This window comes from Suricata suricatta, chromosome 14, assembly GCF_006229205.1.
Source record: "Suricata suricatta isolate VVHF042 chromosome 14, meerkat_22Aug2017_6uvM2_HiC, whole genome shotgun sequence".
NCBI classification, from domain to species: domain Eukaryota; kingdom Metazoa; phylum Chordata; class Mammalia; order Carnivora; family Herpestidae; genus Suricata; species Suricata suricatta.
The window spans coordinates 60,539,546-60,562,104 of record NC_043713.1 but is presented as its reverse complement, the minus strand read 5'-3'; the positions used below and the strand labels follow the sequence as shown (position 1 = coordinate 60,562,104).

Below are 22,559 nucleotides of genomic sequence, written 5' to 3'. Positions count from 1 at the left end.
GACCAGGTAGGACAGAATTAACCACACCGCGTCACGCGTGTTGATCTAATGCTCAAGTTTCTGCTGACTGTAACAAAACAAGACAAAAATGAAGTGTTGGTTGAAGTATGAAGTTGGCAGGCCTGAATTTTGGTGAGGCCGGGAACTATGGCTTGGTTCCCATGGGCAAAAAGATGGTTCTCTGCGTAAGCAGGTCAGAGGTGATCTGACAGCTATTTCTTCACCAGGCCTCCAGGACAGCACCCTGAAAGGCAGCAGGTGGCACTCTGAAGATAGCCTTAGCTCATTTACTATACTTGACAGGGCCCACCTGGCTTACCAGATGTCTGCAGATAGGTCTCCTGTAGGAGATCCACCAGGAGTGTCACACTATCAAAGTACAAGTAGCACATGTCTCCCCTCATTATTGTGGTAACTCTATTTTCCTTGAAGAGATTATATTACAAATCAAACTCACCCTAACCCTTTATAGGTGAGCAGTTCTCAAGGGTGAGCATTAGGTTTCTCTGCAGAGCTTGTTAAACCACAGATTGCTAGGGGGTAGGGCATAGATGGACCACACTTTTGAGAACCACTGCCTAAGGCAGCATCCACATGTAATGAATTAAGTTCATCACCAGGTCTGTTAGTTTTGTATCACCCTAGGGAGAAGTGAAAACATTACCACCCCAGTCATGTTCTGTGTTCCTGGTTCGGATGAAGAAGCCTGCTTGAGATGGCTGGGAAGGTAACGAAGTGTATTAAAACGCACACAAATTAGAACTTTCCTTTAGAGAGACCCTATTGTTGTGAATGTTTGCTAGTATGATCTAGCAGAATTGTCACTTTGGTATTTCACAATGCACTTTCGGGCAAGATGGCTTTTACCTACCACTCAAGAAATCAGGGCAGGAAGGATGCATGTTATAACCCAACTCAGTGATGGGGAGATGGGACTCAGAGATGGGATATGACCTCCCTCTAGAGGTATGTCATTCTGAACGGCAGCCAAACTTACTGGCTGGGAGAAAACCAAACTACCTGAGAAAATTCACCAACAGGCAGATGAGGGAGAAAGTCAAGTACTTACCTTCACCAGCCTCTGAGAACAGGAGGCTTGTCACAAGGTTAACCATGTACATATTCTTAACTTTTTAGTGGGCACATTTCTAAAACTGACCCACTTAAACAAAGTATAATGAACGCACTTTGATCCTTTAAGACCACTCGGGGCATCAGTAAAGCCTGTGACCCAGCAAGAAGGGGCTTCCTCTGGAGTAGTCTTTGTCATCCCCGCTGCCCCAAAAGGGGTCCCCATGGCTGCCCTGTGAGGTCCTGTGTGGGCATGGTTTTCAGCTCTTTCCTATGTAGGTGGGCAGTGAGCATCACCCTTCTTTAATGTTCCTGTATGTTCCCAATACCTAACTGTGACACCATGAGGCATGAAAGGATAAATGAATCCAACCCTTGCTAGACTCCGTCCTCCTCAGCACCTTGCTAAGACCTTCCCAACCTTCCCTCTCTCCTTCAGACACTTCCCCAAGCGCTTGTTTACCAGCATGGTCCTAATGTCCTGTGAGCACATGCTCCTTCCATATTTCATTTACTTTGAGTTTGTCTTTTAGGACACGTCCAGTGTTAGGCTAAGCTCCCCTGGCCCCGGGATGCTAGAGTTAGGAAATGTGAAGTCTTTCAGTCTTTGTGTTCCCTTCACTCTCCTGAACACACTGGTTCTCGTCTCCACAGCTACCGTCCAAGCGTCTAGCCCCTGGTCTGGATGCTCACAGATCTGTTTCAAACTCATCTCCCACCCAGTCTGCTCCAACTCTCCTGTCAGACTTCTGCTGGAAACCACATTTTCTGTCCCCCCACACTTTAGAAGAGTGTACTCCCTACTGGTTCTCAACCTGTATTCTGTCTGGCTCCTACGGCTCTCTGAGGCCGATCTGGTCAGAAGGTCTATTCTCAGATCCTTTCTACCCTTCCCCTGTCCTCTGTTCCTAATGACAAGGCTGGAGCTTGTGAACTGCACTGCTGAACTTCATTGGCAACTGGCTCCTGACAAATTGTGCCAATGGCTGGCACACAAGCAAAGCCAGCTTTCCGTTTTTCTGCTTCTTAGTGACACAGGACTTTTTAGGAGGGGGGGCTCCTGGCTTCAGAGGCAACGGATAGTGATGGTGGCTTCAGGCTCCAGAGATCCACCATATCAGTGGCAGCAGAGGCTCCTGACCCCTCTTCAGTGAGGGTGATGCTCTAACAGCTGCAGTTAAAACAAGTGCCCAGCACCCTCACTGTGTGATGATCAAGGACCCTGGCTAACACCATTTTTCTTTTGCTCCTCTAGCTGGAGATCAGGAACAACTTCCTGCTATTTAATTATTCTGCTTTGCTCTCTGGCCCTTCTAATGCCCTCTGATCAGTTATATGCCCTCTTGTGAAACACCAACAAGCAGCTTTTGCTTTTGAGTCTTATACTGCCAACCCTCATCCTGAACCATCATCTCCAGATCCCAATACATGAAAACAGAATGGACAGGGCAGGAAAGAAGAGAGCAGAGAAACAGTTATACCAGATGTCTACTGTCACAGAACCCACTCTTCCCTACCTGCCCCCAGAAAGCTTCCAGTTCTGGTGCAGGCGCAGCATCCCCATGGCCACTAGTAGGCATGTTCCATATGACATAGGTGCCTGTGGAAAGACACCTCCAGCCCCTCCCATGCCAGTCCATCCAAAGCATTTCCCCAGCAAATGCTTCAGGCTTTGGGTCATAATTCTTTTCTTTACTGCTTATTTCTATAGGGTTCAACACAATTCTCACTCCTCTGCTCACTCCGGAATTCTCAAACAATACCTTTTCCTCTTTCTGTATGTTCTCTAAAATCAAGATCTGGGGCGCCTGGGTGGCTCAGTCGGTTAAGCGTCCGGCTTTGGCTCAGGTCATAATCTCATGGTTCGTGGGTTCAAGCCCCGCGTCAGGCTCTGTGCTGATGGCTAGCTCAGAGCCTGGAGCTTGCTTCGGATTCTGTGTCTCCCTCTCTCTCTGACCCTCCCCTGCTCTCACGGTCTCTGTCTCTCAAAAAAATAAATAAAAACCTTAAAAAAAAATGAAAAAAAAAAATCAAGATCTGTGTTTCCTTTTTTCTTGGAACACACAGGTTTTTTTTTGTTTGTTTTTTTAAATATTTTTTATTTATTTCTGAGAGACAGAGAGAGACAGCATGAGTAGGGGAAAGTTAGAGAGAGAGGGACACACAGAATCTGAAGCAGGCTCCAGGCTCTGAGCTAGCTGTCAGCACAGAGCCTGACGCGGGGCTCGAACCCACGAACCATGAGATCATGACCTGAGCCGAAGTCAGCCACTTAATTGACTGAGCCACCCAGGCGACCCAGAATACACAGTTTTTAAAAACCTACTGGTCTCACTGCATTGTCCATCACCCTTTCTGTTATGCACATGAAGCTGCCACGTGGAGCTCAAGGAAATTCCTTTTTCTGTTTAGTAATGTTTAATTTATATTCTCTGCCCACAACTAGGGTTTATCATATGGCTAAAGTTCTAAGTACCTGACAAGTTTAAGACCTGTATCCCGGCTGGAACCTGGCCGTCTCTTCGAAGATGAGCTCTTTGAGCTTTTCCTTGGGCAGGTCGTCCAGCTCCATGTCAAACTTGAACGGTGCCTCAGCGACGGGCTGCACGAGAGCACAAGGACACAAGGTAGGCAGGAGTGGCTAGGACAGAGGCAGTCATGCACTGACTCATAAATGGCTGTGGCTTAGACTCTGAAATGTATATGGTAGCAGTGACATCTATGAAAACCCAACAGCTTCGACAGGCACCTATGTACCAGCGTCCTGTCCTGCCTATGCAGTCCATAAGGCACACTTAGTAGGAGCATGCAGTAAATCGAAGGGAGCAACTAAATCCACTTTGAGTACTCCTCTGAAATTATCACTAATCCCAGAATAATTTTCAAATTTTTGAGGCACTAAGTGTTGAAAAATAATAGAAATTTACTGTTGTGGGGGTGGCGGTGGTACATTTATACAATCAAAACTGATGATACTCAAATAAATGATGAAATACACCATAGTATCTTCATATGAAGAAATATTATGGAGGCATTAAAAATGAAACTGTAAGGAAGATTGATATCATGGGGAAATACACATGTTTGCTAAACAAAACAAACCCTATTCTTTAAAAAATTTAAATACAGAAATCTAAGACTGGGAGAGAAATACTCCAAAATCTTAGTAATTGTGTCACAAGACTACAAAGTGATCTGTGTTGTAGTTTCCTGCAAGTTTTCATTCTTTAGCATGCCCTATAATCAGAAGGCTATTTAAATCATACTGAAAATGTCTGTATCAAAGAATTCTCATACATAATGACAAAAAAGGAAATGAGTCAATTGATATTATTTAAATTTTGATTTTTAGGTACCCCCAAACTAAAGCGACATTAACAGAACTAATCTGATGAAGATACCAACTGCTATCAGGCGCTCCTAGATTTTTATCCCTGTGATCTTTACACCAGGCCTTTAGGATAAGACAACATGGATCCCAAATTCTGCACTAAGCTTTGTTCTCCTGAAAGGGGGAAAAGGATTCCTGTCCATTAGAAAAATACAAGTAGCTAGCCCTCTCTGAAGGACAGCTCTATGTGTGGGGTCACACTGTGTCCTATATATGTCCTACTGGGTTTGGGGTACTGCCCAGGCTCACAATGAGGACATGGAGGGCTCACAGAGCTAGTCAGAGCCCCAAGCCTTACTCTCTCACCTACCTCCCTGTTATTTACTATGCTGTAGGTATCTTTATAAGCTGCCTCCATTATTTCTGAGGGGAGGGATAGAGATGGAAGGGGGCTGATTGAGAAATACTTCCTCTTTTTGGTTTCTTCTTTCTCTTTCATTTATCAGCTTTTAACTTTTATACTTTTTCCCTTTCCTCTTCCATTTTCCCCTTTCATATTAACACATTCTGCTTGGTTCTTCCCCCTACCCCCATTTAGAACAAGTGCACGAAGTCTTGCTGTCTGTGATTCTTAACTAGTAAGATCCAAACTTTGGTTCATATTGCATTTTTCTTCATCACTGCCCAGAGAATAAAGTTAAAACCGAAGCCCCAGAAGAATCAAAGAAGCCAAGGAACTGGGACTTTCCTGGAGAGAACATATGTAGTATCTTTACTGGGATGCTCCAGAGGCCTGCGGCATCCACCTCTAGACTCACCACAGCAGGCTCTTGTGTCCCCCATCCCAAGGAGGCATACCAGACATGAAGTTATCAAGCCAAAGTGGGAACTGTCCAAGCTGACCTCCTCACTTTGCAATGCCCCTCCCAAAGCAGGAACTTGACCTCTTTTCCACCCTCAGGGCAGGTACTTTGATTCAGGTGGCTCTTCTAGCCACAGACCACAACAATGGTCTCTAGCCTTGGACCCCTTCTTTATCTGTGCTCCCCCTTATCCATCCATTTCCCCTGCCCCAGCCCTGCTGTAGGTGACCTGGAGGAAATTTTCTAAGACAGAAGAGTCTTGGCAGAAGGGTGGGGGTGGGGGGGTGGGGGAGGTAGGGTGGGAAGAGGTTTCAAGCTGTGCTGACAGCACTAGCCCTCAAAGCAGACAATGTGGGCTGTTGAGAAGACCAGGTGTGGCACCATGCACCTCTTAGGTCAATCTAAGCATGACATCTGGTCCCTCTCTGATCGGGCCTGATGGTGGCTCATATCCCTGCAGGAGCAACCAGGAACATAGGTCTTACCTCATCACTTGGGTCATAATACTGCTCCAGATATGGATGGGCCAGAGCCTGTTCTACTTCAATTCTCTTGTGAGGGTTGAATGTCAACATTTTGTCCAGTAAATCCAGAGCTACAAAGAGAAGGGTTTTGCAGTGATGAGATGCCAAAGGAATAGTCACTGAATACTTTCCATTTCCTGTTTAAGTAAACTGACCCACAAAACAATAGAGTTAAGCATCACCATGGGAAGAAGAGCCAATACACTGGGTGCCTATTATCTCTCTGACCTCCTTGAGACTGACCATCTGACAATCGCAGACCCAGACTCAGAAAAGTAATGTGATAGGCAAAGGCTGAAAGCGGAAAACCAAGGTTCAAACCCAAATCTACCTATAAAACCTGGACCTTTCCTAAATTACTACTCTGCTTTGCAAGCATCCTAAGCAAAGGTGTTGTAGATGTACTTCTCTTAAGTCAACTCCAAAGTCAGCTCTGCAATGGTCCATTTATCTTTCAACACCTAGAGAAGGCCTGCAAGGTCACAGAAGAAGACAACAGTCACTCATCCTACTATGTGGTTTCTGGTCCTGGGTGAGATCAATGTGTGAAACACTGGCCTCCTGGCTCAATGTGCAGCTTGGCATCTTTCTACAAGGCCTAAAACAAAGTATTCTCTCTCTTTAAAAAATTTTTTTTAAGTAATCTCTATACCCAATGTGGGGTTCAAACCTATGACCCCTAGATCAAAAGTCACATTCTTTCCCAACTGAGCCAGCCTGGCACCCCGAAAGTATTCTTTTGATCTGGCCAGCAGTCAGCAGCCGAACATTTCTTTCATGTGGAGAGTGCAGGAATAGAAAGCAAGTGTGGGATCAACAGGACCAAGATGGAGGGATAGCTAATGAATAGCTGTCTCTAGGGGCCTCCATGGCTAGTATCCAGGCACCACCTCAACTCATGAGGAAAGCCAAAGGTCATCGGTAACAGCACCTGGAACAAGGGTTAAGGGAAATGCGACCAAACAGTTCCTATATTTACTATTAGAAGCAGGTTTCAATGAGAAAGAATACATGCTAGAAAAGATATTATTGCTCTGGGGGCTTTAAAAAAATGTCTTTTTATTTAATGATGCTTAGAACAGTGTTTCCAATTTATGTAGCAGGTCCTTTCCTCAAATTAAAGCCTCTTGACAGGGAGTAGATAAAAGAACTACCAAGGTCTCTTAAGTCTTAGCTCACATCCTTGTGGCACCCCTGAAAAATCCAAGGACTCCAAGAAACAAGTCTGATAATTTATTCCAAGTCTGAAAAACTACTAGGCAATATAAAGAACACTTTTTTAGAGAATGTAGTGATCAATAAAAAAAAAAGCCAAAAATAAAACAATGCCATCTACTCAACAAAGCCTTGTTTCTTAGTGATGTCTTATAAGTTCAACCTCATTCATCTGCAAATTAGCACATATCACTAAGTCCTGAGAGTAGAATGGTAAAGGGAAACCATTTTAGTCACTTATTCACTAAAAAAATATGTTCAACCATTGAGAGCAGCAGGCTAGTACACAGTCTGAATGTGAAATGACAAACCGCTTGTGTGCGAGGAAGTTAGCCTTGAGAGAACACACAGAGGCTGGGGAAGCACTTACAGCAACTGAAGGGGCAAGTATAAGAGTGTGCATATGTACATGCATGCATGTGCATGCCTGTGTGTGCATGCTTAGTTTTGGCTCCTACTTGTGACTTCCCTTGTTGCATATCACCCACCCTGCATCTTCAAGAAAACTGGGAGATGATAAATGTGGTAACCCACATACTAGATGTCATGAGAAATTTCACATAACACAACTTTTCTCATGTCCACAAGGTTGCATTTCTACAAATAGTACATTTTCAAATTTATTTTTGCCTCTATATTCTTTCCAATACACACAAGGGTATCTTAGTAAATTAGGAAACAGTGACATTTTGCTTTATAGGTTAGAGAACCATTTGGAGCAGAGGTGGCTCTTAGGAATCCAGAGTGTTGGGTATTGACTAAAGCACTGTCTGGGCAGGAGAGGTCTTCACCCCTGAGGCCATGTCATGGGTGTCAGGGGCCCATGAATGGGCTAGGTTTCAGAGACAGCTCTTTGAAGTGTCAGGACAGTGCAGCACAATGGTCAAGAACTCAGGCACCTCCGGCACCAATGCAAGTCCAACACCTGGTATATGTGTGGACATGTGACACACCACTTACTGGGCATTACAGTCTAACTATCTGTAATAGAAGTAATAAACCTACCCTTTTACTGTTCCCAACCACCACCTACTCCCACTCACCATTACAAAAGAACTCATAGACACTTCCCCAAGAAGTTTCTTGAGTGATTAGAAGCCATTCTGGCCTTTTGCCTAATCAGACACTGTCTGTTAGGAAAAGTCCAGGAGGGTCTGGCCACAAGTCAGATTCTAACAGCATTATTTCTAAGCTCTTGGGGGATACTTTCCCCCTCCAAACCTTGTTGATATGACTTAAGCTGGGAGCACTTCAAGGCAGTTGGTATTTGGCAGCTTACGCAGCTCTAAAATAGATCTTTTTTAGTTCCTTCAAGTTAAATTCTAGGCCCTTAAACCTATAGGCAAAAATCACAAAGGAAGATAGCTTTTTTTTGCTACATGAAAAATAACTGGATCTTCAACTTCCTTTTATTGCTAGTGCTATTTCTGCATTTTTCACAGCTAGAGAAGGGGAAAAGGAGAGAAATGGAAAGCAGCTGGCAGGTTCTGATCCCAGTCAGAGTGCCTGGCCTCCCTTCTCCCACGCCACACAGCAATCCGCTGGCACCCCTCAGATGGCATGAATCACTATGCCTGTGCATATGCTTCCTTGGATACAGGTTTTATTTCCCCTTAAAGACTGGAAATCCTTTTGAAGCTGGGATTATGTCTGACCATGATCCCTGACTCTCCATGGTATCCTCTTAGAACGCCATACCTTCTCTTTAATTTCAGTGGGTACATAGCAACATGGCCCTGCCCTTCTGGTCCTTCAGCCTTTTTTCCTTTCCATCTTGGCCCAGACCCTGGGGTGAGTCATGCAACTGAGACATGTACCACCGGGTGAGACATGCACCACTGAGGGTTCATCTCACCTACCGGACAAAAGTCTCATTCGAGATCAAGGTTGCAACCTGTCACGTCCATCCTCAACTAGAATTTCTGAGCAAGGCCAGCGAAAAAGATCTAGCTGTTCAAACCGTGCAAATGCAACAATGCTTCTCAAACTTTTTTTTTTTTTAAGTTTATTTGAGAGATAGTGAATGGGGGGGAGAAGGGGGAGACAGAAAATATCAAGCAGAGTTTACACTGTCAGTGTGGAGCCTGATGCAGGGCTCACAAACCGTGAAATCATCATGACCTGAGCCAAAGTCAAGAGTCAGATGCTTAACAGAATGAACCACCCAGGTCCCCCTCAGAACCCTAATCTGAAGACCAAATGATGATTGATCTTAAAAAGCAGTTAATTCAGCCACAGTTCAAATTGTACAAGCACTTTTCTTTGAGAAAAAAACCAACAACAAAACACTGCATTCAGTATGATGCAGAAATGCTGTATGGATCTATATTTTCATTCTGTCACAGAGAATGTGCCAAAGACATGTGTGCAGGGTGGAATATAATAAAGCAAGTACTTTTTACTACTCCATTAGAGACATTCTTATGTGCAGTTGGCACTGGTTTTTAACTATAAAGACATGGCTGTGCCACTGCCTTACTCTGGGCCGAGGTGCTAGCGGTCTTGCTCACCAGCAGTTCTGCACCAAGAGTGCAGAGGGCAGCACAGATAAAGTGTGAGAAGACCTTAGTGTTAGAAAAACAGTTTTAACCCCATGGACACCCTGAATGGCTTTTTGGGACCTCAGACGTCTAAGGATCACACTATTAAGAACTGTTAAACCAGAAAAACTCAGGATTTTTTTTTAAGTTTATTTTTTTTGGGAGGGGGAGGAAGAGAGAGAGGGGTAGAGAGAAGGAGACAGAGAATCCCAAGCAGGCTCTGTGCTGTCATCACAAAGCCTGATATGGGGCTTGATCTCATGAACTGTGAGATCATGACTGAAGCCGAGATCAAGACCTGGACGCTCAACTGAGCTACCCAGGTACTCAAGAGTTTTAATCTTGTCAAAGCCCCTAAAAGCTCTGGGAAATCTGTGCTCAACTGCTGCACTATTCTAAGATTCTTCTCAACTCACACAGCTTGAATCATGCCCTTCCTGCCAACTGAGCCGTGCTACTATGTGCAGGTCTTACGAAGGGTGCTAATGAGAAAACAGGTCCCCAGGTCGACCTTCCTGTATGACCCTCCACCAGATCCACACACATACTTACTGAGTAAAGAGGAGACCCTCTCCCCGTTCAAAGCTAAACCTCCACAATGTGTGGCATGACCACATCCAGCTCCCCGACATCTGGACCAGCTGTTTCTGTCTGCACTTTCCATTTTGAACTTCCTATTCACATTCAGTGCTTTAACTACACTTATGTAGTCACTAATGATCCCTTAATTGGAAGTCTCTGTTCATGGAGACTGCTGAACAGAACATGTCTACTTTCTTATGATGCCATCTCCTGCTTCTGTGAAATAGGCACTAATTATTTTCTTTGTCCATTCTTTACAGTTTTCAAGAGTTTCTACTTCTATTCCACTGGCCATTGAAGGTTTGTTCTTCTTACCTTCTCAACCTCCTGGATGATTTCAATACCATTTGTGAAAAAAATTCCTAAATCTATCTTTAGCTTGGAGTGCTGATCCAACCTTTAGACTGATAAATACAACTCTCTGTAGGCAATAAAAAAGTACATAGCTTTAAAAAAAGTATATAGCTTATGACTCCACTTACAATTAATATATGTATTTACAGGAGTAACTAGAGAGTCTGGAAGCTTTTCAAACAATATAGGTTATCTGAGAAATGGAGATAGACTTCTTATAGGAATTGTACTTTTCTTAGCTGGAAGAAAAGACTGTTGGTTTTCCTGCCAGTGCCCATGGCCCCTCTAATCCCGTGAAGCTATGCCTGCCAAGGGGGTAGTTCTCAGACTCGCCCACACCCCCTGGTTGTGCCATGGGAATGGTGATGCTGGCCTAGCCACATTCACCTGGATTCCCTTGGCCACAGAGACTGGTCAGGGATGGGTACAAAGAAGCAATGAGCCCCACAGTAGGGCTGAAGCTATCAAGAAACAGGTCAGTGTGACCTGGAACTACTGGTGGCCATGAGAAAAGAGCTAATTAATAAGAAAGACAACACAAAGGAAGGCAACAATGAAGGACAGAGTAGTCTAGATGCTGTGCCCTGCAATCCAAACACTACTGAACTTCTCAGCTATGAGAGCCAGTAGAGTCCTTCAGGCCTAGCTCATTGGCAGTAAGACCTCATGAGTTGGAACCAAGAAAGCCTCCAAAAGCTGACCCTCTGGTCTGTGAGAACGACTCACCTAAGCTCCCACCTCTCACCCCTAGCGCCAGCCCCATCATTCAATGTAACCACTACAAATCTTTTGACATATTTTGTAGAATTTTTCTCTGAATTTTATATAGTTGAGATCATATTATATATAAAAAAATGCTGTATAACTGCCCCAGGAAATACTGCTCATTAGTATTCTCCTATGCTATAAAAACTTCGTAAAAATCACTTTTAGTGACTTTATGACACTCCTTTAAGTAGAAGCAGTAGAGTTTTCTTAACCATTCAATTAACATTTAGCATTTATGTTGTTTCTAAAGCCTCACAGGTGTCACTAAATTCATTATGCCCAAACTAAAGTCTCAATTGTCACTCCCCAAAATATTCTTCCTCCGTTTCCTGATCTATTTCATGGAAATTGTGTGTTCTTGTCCTTTGCTTATCTATTTATCTATCGAAGTCTTGGATTTCTCTCCATTCTTTATACACTAATAATATATTAATCATGAGTCTAACATCAAGAAACTAATAATTCATGTAACCTACTACCCAAATTACCCTAATAGGTGGGAAATACAATTTGTTTCAATTCTGAGATGACGAAATTGTGAATCAGAGAGGTTAAGTAACTTGTCCAAAGTCAAAGATTTGAGGAGGTGGGGCCTATCAGAATTCAGGAGGCCGATTCTGGAGCACATGGCCTAAACCATGGTGCTATGCTTATCTTTTTAAAATTATTATTATTTTTAAATTATTTTTTTTAATGTTTTTATTTATTCTTGAGAGACACAAAGAGACAGAACACGAGTGGGGGGGCGGGCAAAGAGAGAGGGAGACACAGAATCTGAAGCTACATCCAGGCTCCGAGCTGTCTGCACAGAGCCTAATGTGGGGCTTGAACTTGTGAACGGAGAGCTCATGACCTGAGCCGAAGTCGGACACTTACCTGACTGAGCCAACCTGGTGCCCCCTATGCTGCCTTACCATAATAGTTAAGATAGAGATCCTTCAAATGTTATTCAATTTGGAACCTACTGCTCACACCTCCAATTTATTTTACATTAAAATTTTTTATGTGATGAGATCTACTTTCTTTTGTTTGTTTTTATACGTTAGGAAGACAGTCTTTCTCCACGCAGAGATCAGAAAAATACCGAACACTCTAAATATCGCTGGGTTTTAATGGTGTGATTTTTTTGGGGGGGGCGGAGAGCAAGCCAGTGAGCATAGGCATGAGCACAGGGAGAAGGAGAGTGAATCTTAAGCAAGCTCCATGCTCAGCGAGTAGGCAATATGGAGCTCAGTCCCACAATCTTGGGATCATGACCTGAGCCAAAATCAAGAGCCAGATGTTCAACCAATGGAGCCACCTAGGTGCCCCTTGGTATGATATTTAAGAATGTAATTAATTATTAATTCTTTTCTAATTCACTTTGAAGTGTGAGTATGACTTAAATTGATTTTCTTCCAAATAGTTATTCAACTAGCCCAGCACCATCTGTTGAATAATAATTTCTTCCCCCTCACTAGAGTAATTTTGGAGAAAATCCTAAGCTAGACTCCTTTACAGAAAAATATACAATACTACTGGTTCAAAGGATTCAGAAATCTTCAACAAATGTGGAAAATATTCAATCTTAGTATTTTTTCTTAAAGTAAGCTCTATGCTCTCAGCTTACCACCCTGAGATCAAGAGTCATGTGCTCTATCGACTGAGCCAGCCAGGTGCTCCCATCTCAGTCCAATTAAAGAAAAACCAATTAAAATGCCATTTGGTTGGCAGATCCAAAAGTTCAATACCCACACTTGCTGAAACAAAAGATGTGTGACAGAACTGCCAAACTGCCCTCCAGAGAGACTCAACCAATTTACACACCACCAGCTGTCTCTGAAAACATCCGTTTTCCCCACAGCCTTGACCACATGGTAGATCATCAAATTTTTGATGCTTTCTACTGTTATGAGTGGAGAAAAAGACAATAATTACTGATCGTTCAAACTATTACCTTCCTACAGGCAGGTAATCAGTCTGGCACGGTACACACAGGTCTATTAAACAAATGAATTTATGTACATTACAGAAGAAAACTGGACACAACCTGGTGGCAGATTAATTATGGCCACAAATTATTTGCAGCTCCCCACATCAATGGGTGGATTCATTTCTCTACCACCTGAATCTAGACTGACCTGCAATTTGCTTTGACCTACAGACTGGCAAAAGTGTCTCCAATTCTAAGGCCTTGCAGCTTTTCTGCTGTTTCTCTTTTGGCTACGAAGCCTAGTCTGGTCTACTGTAGGATGACAGGCAGTGGCACAAAGGGGCACCAAAATTATAAGATATGGTGAAGTCACCTCAGACCATGCAACTTGTGGCAAACAGAGCAGACCCACCGAGCTGCATCCAGCCCAATGGACTTATGAACAAATACACAGTGGTCATTACAAAGCCTCAAACTGTGGAGTGGTTTGTTATGCAGTAAGAGATAAATGAAGTGAACTTCAATGTCCAATACATGACTGGTTAAAGTCACTCTGGGTCATCCCTACAAGGGAATACTATGTAGCTACTCTTCATAACTATAGATCCAGAGAGACCTCCAAAACGTATAAATGAAAAAAATTCAGTCTTGAGATCTATCTCAGAATCTAGGCCTACAAATGCCAGTGGTCTGGACTTTCATATAATCCTGTGATGCACACACTATTACAAACTCTATTTTATAAATGGGAAAAATGAGGCTTAGAGAGATTAAGTGGTTTGTCTGAGGTTCACTAAGTGGCTGGACTATGAACTGAAACCAGGAGGTCTGGATGGAAAGCCCATGTCCCTAACACACGATATTATATTGTTTGCTCCAGCACTACCAACTCCCATTTTTCCATTTTCTTTATTTTATTTATAGTCCTTCCCTGCTTCATTATTTTCATTCAATGCTTACATTTCAAAATTAACTTTCTGGATGTTAGTAATGGTAATGTTATCTAAATGAACCAATCTCAAAGTTCATAGCTTTAACCTAAGGACAATAAGCTAAATAAAAACCTCACATAATTTGATACAAATCAAAACTAACAGTAAAAAAGAGTGAAGAAACAAAGAGGAGGGAAGCCTGGGGGTTTATATATTATAAAGTCTTAATTATGTAGTTCTGGCAACTTACGAAATAAGATTTAGGTAACATGCTTGGGACATGCCAGTATACATTCCAGTATATAAACCCATTCATTCCACTACACAAACCAAACCTTATCAGTAACAAATGCAATGTTTATGAATAATTTTTTAAAATATTATATAATGATATACATATCATTATATAATTACAACTAAATCAGTAAAAGCTGTACACACATTGGCAAAGCAAAATAAAGGTTATTTTGGGATTCTGGTAATAAAAAGTATTTCTTATTCTCTTACTTGTCCTTTCTTTCTTTTCTTTCTATATTTCTCACTGTCCGCCAGGATAACATATTACCTTTATATCAGAAATTTTAAAAGACAGTTCTTCCTATATCCAAAAGGAATTCAATTTTAAACCACTAAATGTTTCTGACCTTGACTCAGGTCAGTATATTCAACATCTAAGTTAACAGTTATTAAACTAAATACATACAGATACGCACACACACAAAAGAACCAAAAGTCAGAAAAGGCTGCATTTGCAAGAGAAGACTGGATGAGATGTTTTAAAATTATTAAAGACAAGCCAGTTCTATGTACTGACATGGAAAGATACTCAGACACAATTATATTAACAGTGACCTTTAGGGAATAATTACAAAAGAATTTCACCTTTTTAGTTGAATATTCCTAAGACTTTTAAATTTTTACCAAAAATGTTAGCTTATATAATAATTATTTATAAAAAGTAAATTTTAGGTAAAAATTTGTATATGTACAGAGATAAAGCTATGAGAGAACAAGCATCAAGGTGCTGGCAAGCTGTTCTCTCTCTCTGTCTCTGGTTCCATATTCTGACTCCTTCCATTTTTAAGGACTGTTGTAATTCTATTGGGCTCATTGAGATAATCCACGATAATCTCCTCCTTCTTAAAATCTGTGATAAGCAACCTTAATTCCTCTTTGTCGTGTCACCTAATATATTCACAGAGCCTGGGGATTAGGATGTGGACATCTTTGGCAATGGGGTCATTATTCTGCCTACCATAATTCTGTAATAGTATGAAGTTTTTAAAAATAGTTACCTATTAAAAGACAAGCAAAGAAACAAATTAGCTACCTAATATATTTAACAGATACACAATACATGGGAATAAAGGATAACATAATTGTTAAAGTTAATTTAAAATATAAAAGGGTAATGAATCTATCACCTTCTTTTATGGATGAGTGCTCTTAGGTGTTTTATGTAAAAAATCTTTGCCTAACGTAGGGTCCTGAAGATTCTGTTCTGTTTTCTTTTCAAAGCATAATAGTTTTAGGCCTTATGTTTAGGGCTATGCTCCATTTTTAGGTTTCTATTGGGGGGGGCATATAGATGATTAATTATTCTAGCATTATTGGTTGAAGAGATTGATACAAGCAATAACATTGATAACTCTCAAATGCATTATTCTGAGTGGAAGAATCCAGACATAAGAAGCTATATACCATATAACTACATTTCTGTGATATACCAAAAAAGGCAAAACTATAGGGAGAGACATAAGATCAGGGTGGCCAGGGACTAGGGAAGAGAAATGAATACAAAGGGGCATGAGGCAACTTTTGGGGACAATGAAAATACTTCATTATATCTGACTGTGGTGGTAGTTATGGGACTATGTACATTTGTTAAAATTCAAAGACCCACACAATTAAAAGGGTGACTTTTGCTCTAAGTTATTCTTCAAAAAAACCTGATTTGAAAGATTATTAAATGACAAGATGAAAAATGTGTAATCTGTTTTGCAAGCTCCTAAACTTTCTGAATCCTAAAAATGTGAACTTTATCCAAGTTAAAAAGTGTGGGGCGCCTGAGTGGCTCAGTAAGTTAAGCATCTGACTTCAGCTTAGGTCATAATCTCTTGGTTCATAAGTTCGAGCCCACTTCAAATCTTCTGTCCCCCTGTCTCTCTGTGCCCCTCTGCTCACACTCTTTCTCTTAAAAAAAAAAAAAAAAAAAAAAGGCAAAGAGGAGGATTGGGGGATACATAAAATTGGTGAAGAGGATTAAGAGGTACCAACGTTAAGTTCTAAAATAAGTCATAGGGATGAAAAGCACAATACAGAGAATATAGTCAATGATACTGTAAAGCATTTACTGTGGTTAGCATTTTATAATGTATATAATTATGGAATCACTATTCTGTATACCTGAAACTAATTTGTTATTACATGTCAACTACAGTTAAAAATCAGGGGGGTCTGGGTAGCTCAGTTGGTTAAGTATTGAACCCTTGATTTCAGTTCAGGTCATGATCTTGTGGTTCCTGAGATCAAGCCCTGTGTCAGGCTTTGCGCTGACAGTGCAGAGCGTGCTTGGGATTTTCACTCTGTTTTTCTCTTGCTCTCTGCCCCTGCCCTACTTGTAGACAAGTGCTCTCTCTCTCCCTCAAAATAAATAAGTAAACATGTGACTCTTGATCTCAGGGTCATAGGTTTGAATCCTACATTGGGAGTAGAGCCTATTCAAAAAATAAAATAAGGGACACTTGGGTGGCTCAGTCTGTTAAGCAGTCAACTTCCGCTTAGGTCATGATCTCGCAGTTCATGAGTTGGAGCTCCACATCAGGCTCTCTGCTGTCAGCACCAAACCCACTGTGGATCCTCTGTCCCTGTCTCTCTCTCCCCCCTCCCTCGCTTGTGCGCTCTCTCTCTCAAAAATAAATAAAATAAGCATTAAAAAGCAATTTAAAAAATAAATAATAAAAAGCAAAGAAATGAAAAGGTGGAAGACTAGATGGTCACTCCCACACTGCCTTACCCTACAGCCACTGCTTGAAAATAAAAGGAAAGAAAGGAACACAGTGAGCACTAAATAGGCATTACCAATTGCTACAGGCTAACTTTTGAGGCTAGTGACCTAATAACAAATTAACAAATAAACAAGTAATGAAGTCTAAGAAAAATAATAAAATAATTATTTACCTTTGGAGTCAGCATTTGGGAACAGCCTGTTCCATGGCACCTTATTTTTGTGTGGAAGAGAAAGCAAGTAGTTTCTAGCTTTTAAATTTATTATACAGTTCAGGTCTTCCTGTGACGGGGATCCAAGAATACCTAACAGATAAAATAATTAGCTGTTAATTATCAAGACCCAGAGAGGCTGATAACACACTATTAGTTATGGGGTAGAATGGATCCTACTAATTGTTTCCTCACCTCATCTCCATGCTTACCTTTTTTTTTTTTTTACATTTATTTATTTTCAAGAGACAGAGACAGACAGAATATAAGTGCTGGAGAGGCAGAGAGAGACAGAGACACAGAATCTGAAGGAGGCTCCAGGCTTTGAGCTGTCAGCATAGAGCCTGATGTGGGGCTCAAACCCACAAACTGCGAGATCAGGACCTGAGCCAAAGTTGGACGCCCAACCAACTGAGCCACCCAGGCGCCCCCTTATTCACAAGTTTTTATAAGAATCTTTAACAATTGAAATCAAGCGAGATTAAAAACTCATATCTAACTTTAAAGAATTATCAGAACTATTCTTCATTTCATGAAGTGACTCTGATGTAAACTAGGGCAGGTGAACAGAGTAAATCTAGTCTCTAAAATGTTCAGTAACCTTACCCAGAATGTGGTTCAGCTGGTCGAGATAATGCTTCCCCGGGAAGATAGGCCTGTTGGACAGCATCTCTGCCAGAATGCAGCCTACAGACCAAATATCAATGGACTTGGTATAGCCCTGCAGTAGGAAGAGAGAAAAGACTAAGAATGATATGTAATGTTATATGACAAGTGAGATCCTCCTACAGTACAGGTACATGGCTCATGGGAATTTTTCCTTCTCCTTTGGCTCTATAATTCAGAAATAAGAAAAAAGAGCATGCAGATACAAATAATAATTTGGCTTTCTTATAAGTTGTTGAACAACCAAGATTACTTGATTTTCTCTCTTCAAAGCTGATTAACTTATTATTATATGAAAATTTCCAAAGTATATTTCATTCCTTTTTTCAAATGATTTGAGAGAAACACTCCTTATAAGCTGAAGCTGGAAAAAGGAAAAGCAGTAACATCCTTGCTTTAGGACATTTGTGGCCCATTTATTCATTCTGAAAACCTGGAAACCAACTCAAAAGAATCACTGCTACATCTCCAGAATATCGTTATACATTTTGCAAATCATTTTCAAAAAAGGCTGAAAACATTTGATCTAGGGGGGAGGGGGGAGAGTACTTGCTGGCTCCATCATATTTTACCAATCCATATTTCTTTTTCTCTTCAGTTTTTAGGTGTAATTTTTCTTTTCTTTTAAAGTTTGTTTATTTTGAGAGAGAGAGAGCAGGCACACATGAGCAGGGGAGGGGAAGACAGAGAATCCCAAGCAGGCTCAGCATTGCCAGCACAGAGCCTGAGCTAAAACCAAGAGTTGGACCCTTAACCAACTGAGCCACCTGGGTGCCCCAGGTATAAATTTTCTTTTAAAGGAATTCTGTAAAAAGACTTGGAATAATAATGTCTAAAGCATACAACAGTGAAAAAAAAGACAGCTGGGTAAAGTGATAAATGGAGGAAAAAAACCTGGTTTTCAAAATCAAACAGAATGATGAGATCTACAGCTATGATAAAATGGGGTTGAATTTCAAGATTATTATTCCCCAAATTCTTGTAATCCAAAATAACTTTTGCTTTGGGCCAAAACTAAATAAAGAGCAACATTTAAAAACTTACAAAAATGAACCAGGGCTCCCTGGAGAAATGGTTGCTCCAAGTCTGGGACAGGGAAAGTACCAGGAGGTAAGCCTAGAGCATTTAGTGCCCCCAATCCCCCCAAAAAGCAAGGAAGTGCTCAAAATGAATGGGAACATGTCAAAGTGACTCCCATTAGAAAATCTGAGACAATCTGAACATCAGATACAGAATGGTGGCTATGGAATAGCCACTGAATAAAATAAACATGAATTAATAAATGGAAAGAATTAAAAGAAGGAATGATAGAGCTGCAAAATCATCACTGGATGGTAAAACTAGTGGTTACAAGTATGATGAAGGTAACTTACACAATTCACAGTATTCCCCACAAATTCCTACTGAACTAATAATAATAATTTTCATAATTAACCACAATTATCACCATTATATGCTGGAGAACCAGAGGACACCACTGAACCAAAAGATAACATGAACTTCACCAACACAGACATAAACCAGATATGCCTCCTGATATGATACACTGAAAACAACACACTGCCGAGTGTGAAGCCTGCCTGAAATTCTCTCTCTCCCTTCCTCAGCTTGGGCACTCTCTCTCTCTAAAACCCCTCAACAACAACAACAAATTTAAAACAAATAAAAAGAGACTAGAGAAACAACGCAATGTGTGAGTCTGGAGTTGGGGAGAGAAGCTATAAAGGTGATTGCTGGGACAATATCCAAAATTTGAATATAAATGATGCATTAGATACTGGATCAGTATTAAATTTCCCACTTTTTAAAAAATTCCTCAGTTTTGATCAGTTTGTGGTCATATTAGGGAACATCCTTCTTCTATGGCAGGGTTTCTCAACCGTGGGACTACTGACACTTTAGGCTAGATAACCCTTTGCTGTGAGGGCTGTCCTGTACACTGTAGGATGTTTAACAGCATCTCACCTCTAACTACTTGATGGACAGTAGGTAGCATTCCTCTCCCAGTTGTGACAACCAAAAATGTCTCCAAACACTGCCAAATGTCCTGAGAAACATGAGAAGTACTGTTCTAAGGAAATACACACTGAAACGCTCAGGGGTAAAGGGGCACATCTACAGCTTACTCTCAAATGACTCACAGGGGGAAAAAGCACACATGAATAGAGAGAGAATGAGAAAACAAATGGGACAAAGGATAAAGAACTGGTGAGTCTGAATCTGAGGTGAAGGGTATTAGAGAAGTTTATCCAGAAGTTCTCCCAAGTGGTCCAGGGTCCCTTGTGGCTTCCCTCTAAGGATCTGAAAGGTAACACTACTTTTGTATTTCTAAGATGTTTCCCTTTTCATTCATTCTCTCACAAGTGTACAAAAAATTTTTCCAGAGACTATGTGACATGAGAGGATACTATGCATGGAATAGGACATCTACAAGATCTGGATAACCCAGTGAACTAGTATTTTCCAAATGCTGATTCCAAAAGCATGCACCAGTGATAGTGTAAGGTAGACCAACGGATTTTAGTAAGACAGTACAAAAAGTTTGGTGGCATGGTTTCAGATTCCACAATTAACCTTTCATTTTGTTGAGTTTCAGTGTAGTATCAAAAGGAACAGCCACAGCAGCTGAAAAGACTAACATACATACCCCCTTTCCCAACTACTATCTGTGTGAAGACTTAAACCAAATCAACCTACTGGCCAAAGGAGTGAGGAACCAGGTGAGATTCCAGCTAAGGTCTATTAGGCCATGTGAATTTGCAAAAATGAAAACAGTGCCCTCTTCTAACTGTAGTGTTTTTGTTGTGGAAAGTAAACATACTTCTTATGAATAAAATTTATGTTAAGAAGGTTTATTATTATTTGGAAATTAATACTTTAAAAAAGTTACAGTGTTAATTTCTACATGGTAAATACTGACAGATAGAACCTACACAGACAAATCTTGCTTAGGGTCTTTGATACTTTTTAAGAGAGTGAATGGGTCTTGGGGCTTGAATGTTTGAGAACCACTGACTTACACTTTTCTTCTAAGTTGGAAACGCTATGAAAATAAAATGTTACACACAGAGCACTCTAGCCTGTCAAAATGGAGACAATATGAGTATAAAAATAAAAAGATGATCATGGATAGCACATATTTCATGAATCCATAATAATGGCTTTTTTAGAAGTTTATTTTGAGAGAGACAGAGGGAACTGAGTGAGGGAGGGGCAGAGAAAGGGAGAATCTTAAGCAGGCTCCAAACTCACAAAACTGCGAGATCATGACCTGAGCTAAAAATCAAGACTCGGATGCTTAATTGACTGCACCACCCACCCACGACTCCTATAATATTTTTTAAAAAAAGGTGGGAGACATAGGAAGAGAAAATGAAAATAGGGAAAGCTCTTCAAAGAAAAATGGCAGCAAATTAATGTGGAAGGAATAATACACTTGGAAAATAACCATTTTGCAACCCCCAATATGATAGATTAGATAGAGGCCAGGAGTCACCAGGGGAAACACCACCCTGGTCGGCCTGCTGGAAAACAGGAGCTCCATACACACGAGTTCCAAGAACCTGCAGGGTTCCTGCCAGAAAAGTGTGACCTACACTGAATCATAAGGAACCAGTTTATACTCTGCAAAGTACTAAAGGTCATGAAGAAGACAGAAAGGGTGAAAGGACTGTTCTAGAGTGAGCACAATACACAAAACTTGATTAGATCACAGAGTGAAAGTAAGACAAAAACAGCTGTAAAAACCTTTTGGGTGGGACCACTGGGATGTCACTAAATTAATGCTGATTGTCTCAGTGTGCTAAGGGTACGATGGCTGTGGGGAAAGGACACTCTCCCCCTTTAATGAGTACAGGTATGCCCCAAAGGGTCTAGCAGTAAAGTAGTTTATGTCGGTGAAGTGTCAGAGAGGTTGACAAAGGGAAGAGAGAAGAAAGGGAGGGAGGCAGGCAGAGACAAAAGCTAGGGAGGGAATAGTAAGATGTTAACAGCTGTTTATCCCAGGGAAGGGATATATGGATGTTCACCATACTCTCAATTCTTCTAAGGGTTTGAAAATGCTCTCAATTAATAAGAAGAAAAAAATGAATACAGCACTAGAAGTAACATTCTCAGGGTAGAGGTGGTATAAATAAAAACTATTTCACACTCAGTTTTCATTAAAGGTAACTCTACAAGCAGGAAGTGCTGGGAACCTTGTGGAACAGAAGCCACCTTCTTTGGTTATTTCCCCCTGGAGGGTAAAGACAGTAGGGGAGTCATCTCAAATTGGGATGGAGGCTGCAAGACCGTGAAGGCACCAGGATACAAAGCACACCGACAGCTCTCCTTTACAACCAGCGGGCACTGCACAAGCGCATGTAAATGCTTCTGGTTTGGAATGGCTGTCATATGGCCAGTCCAAAGAAAGAACCTCCTATTTAGGATTATGTGTAACATAGAATTATGAGAATCAACACGGCACTTTCTTCTCTGAAACATCTGTTACACCAAATCTTTATAATGGAATTTATTTTAATGCAATTTTACTTTTATAACTTAACTGAACAAATATAGATCAAGAATAACTAACTGCTTTAAA

The 22,559-nt window shown here is 41.1% G+C and overlaps 1 protein-coding gene across 1 annotated transcript in view; it reads right to left on the bottom strand.

Moving 5' to 3' along the window:
• MAPK1 (mitogen-activated protein kinase 1) overlaps nt 1-22,559 on the bottom strand; it is a gene marked incomplete at its 5' end in the record, with an annotated part of 100,907 nt that overhangs the window by 4,603 nt on the left and 73,745 nt on the right. The window contains 4 exons of the mRNA XM_029921590.1: nt 3,548-3,673; nt 5,751-5,860; nt 17,273-17,404; nt 17,918-18,032. Coding sequence (XP_029777450.1) covers nt 3,557-3,673; nt 5,751-5,860; nt 17,273-17,404; nt 17,918-18,032 — 474 coding nt within the window. The remainder of the gene's footprint in view (nt 1-3,547; nt 3,674-5,750; nt 5,861-17,272; nt 17,405-17,917; nt 18,033-22,559) is intronic.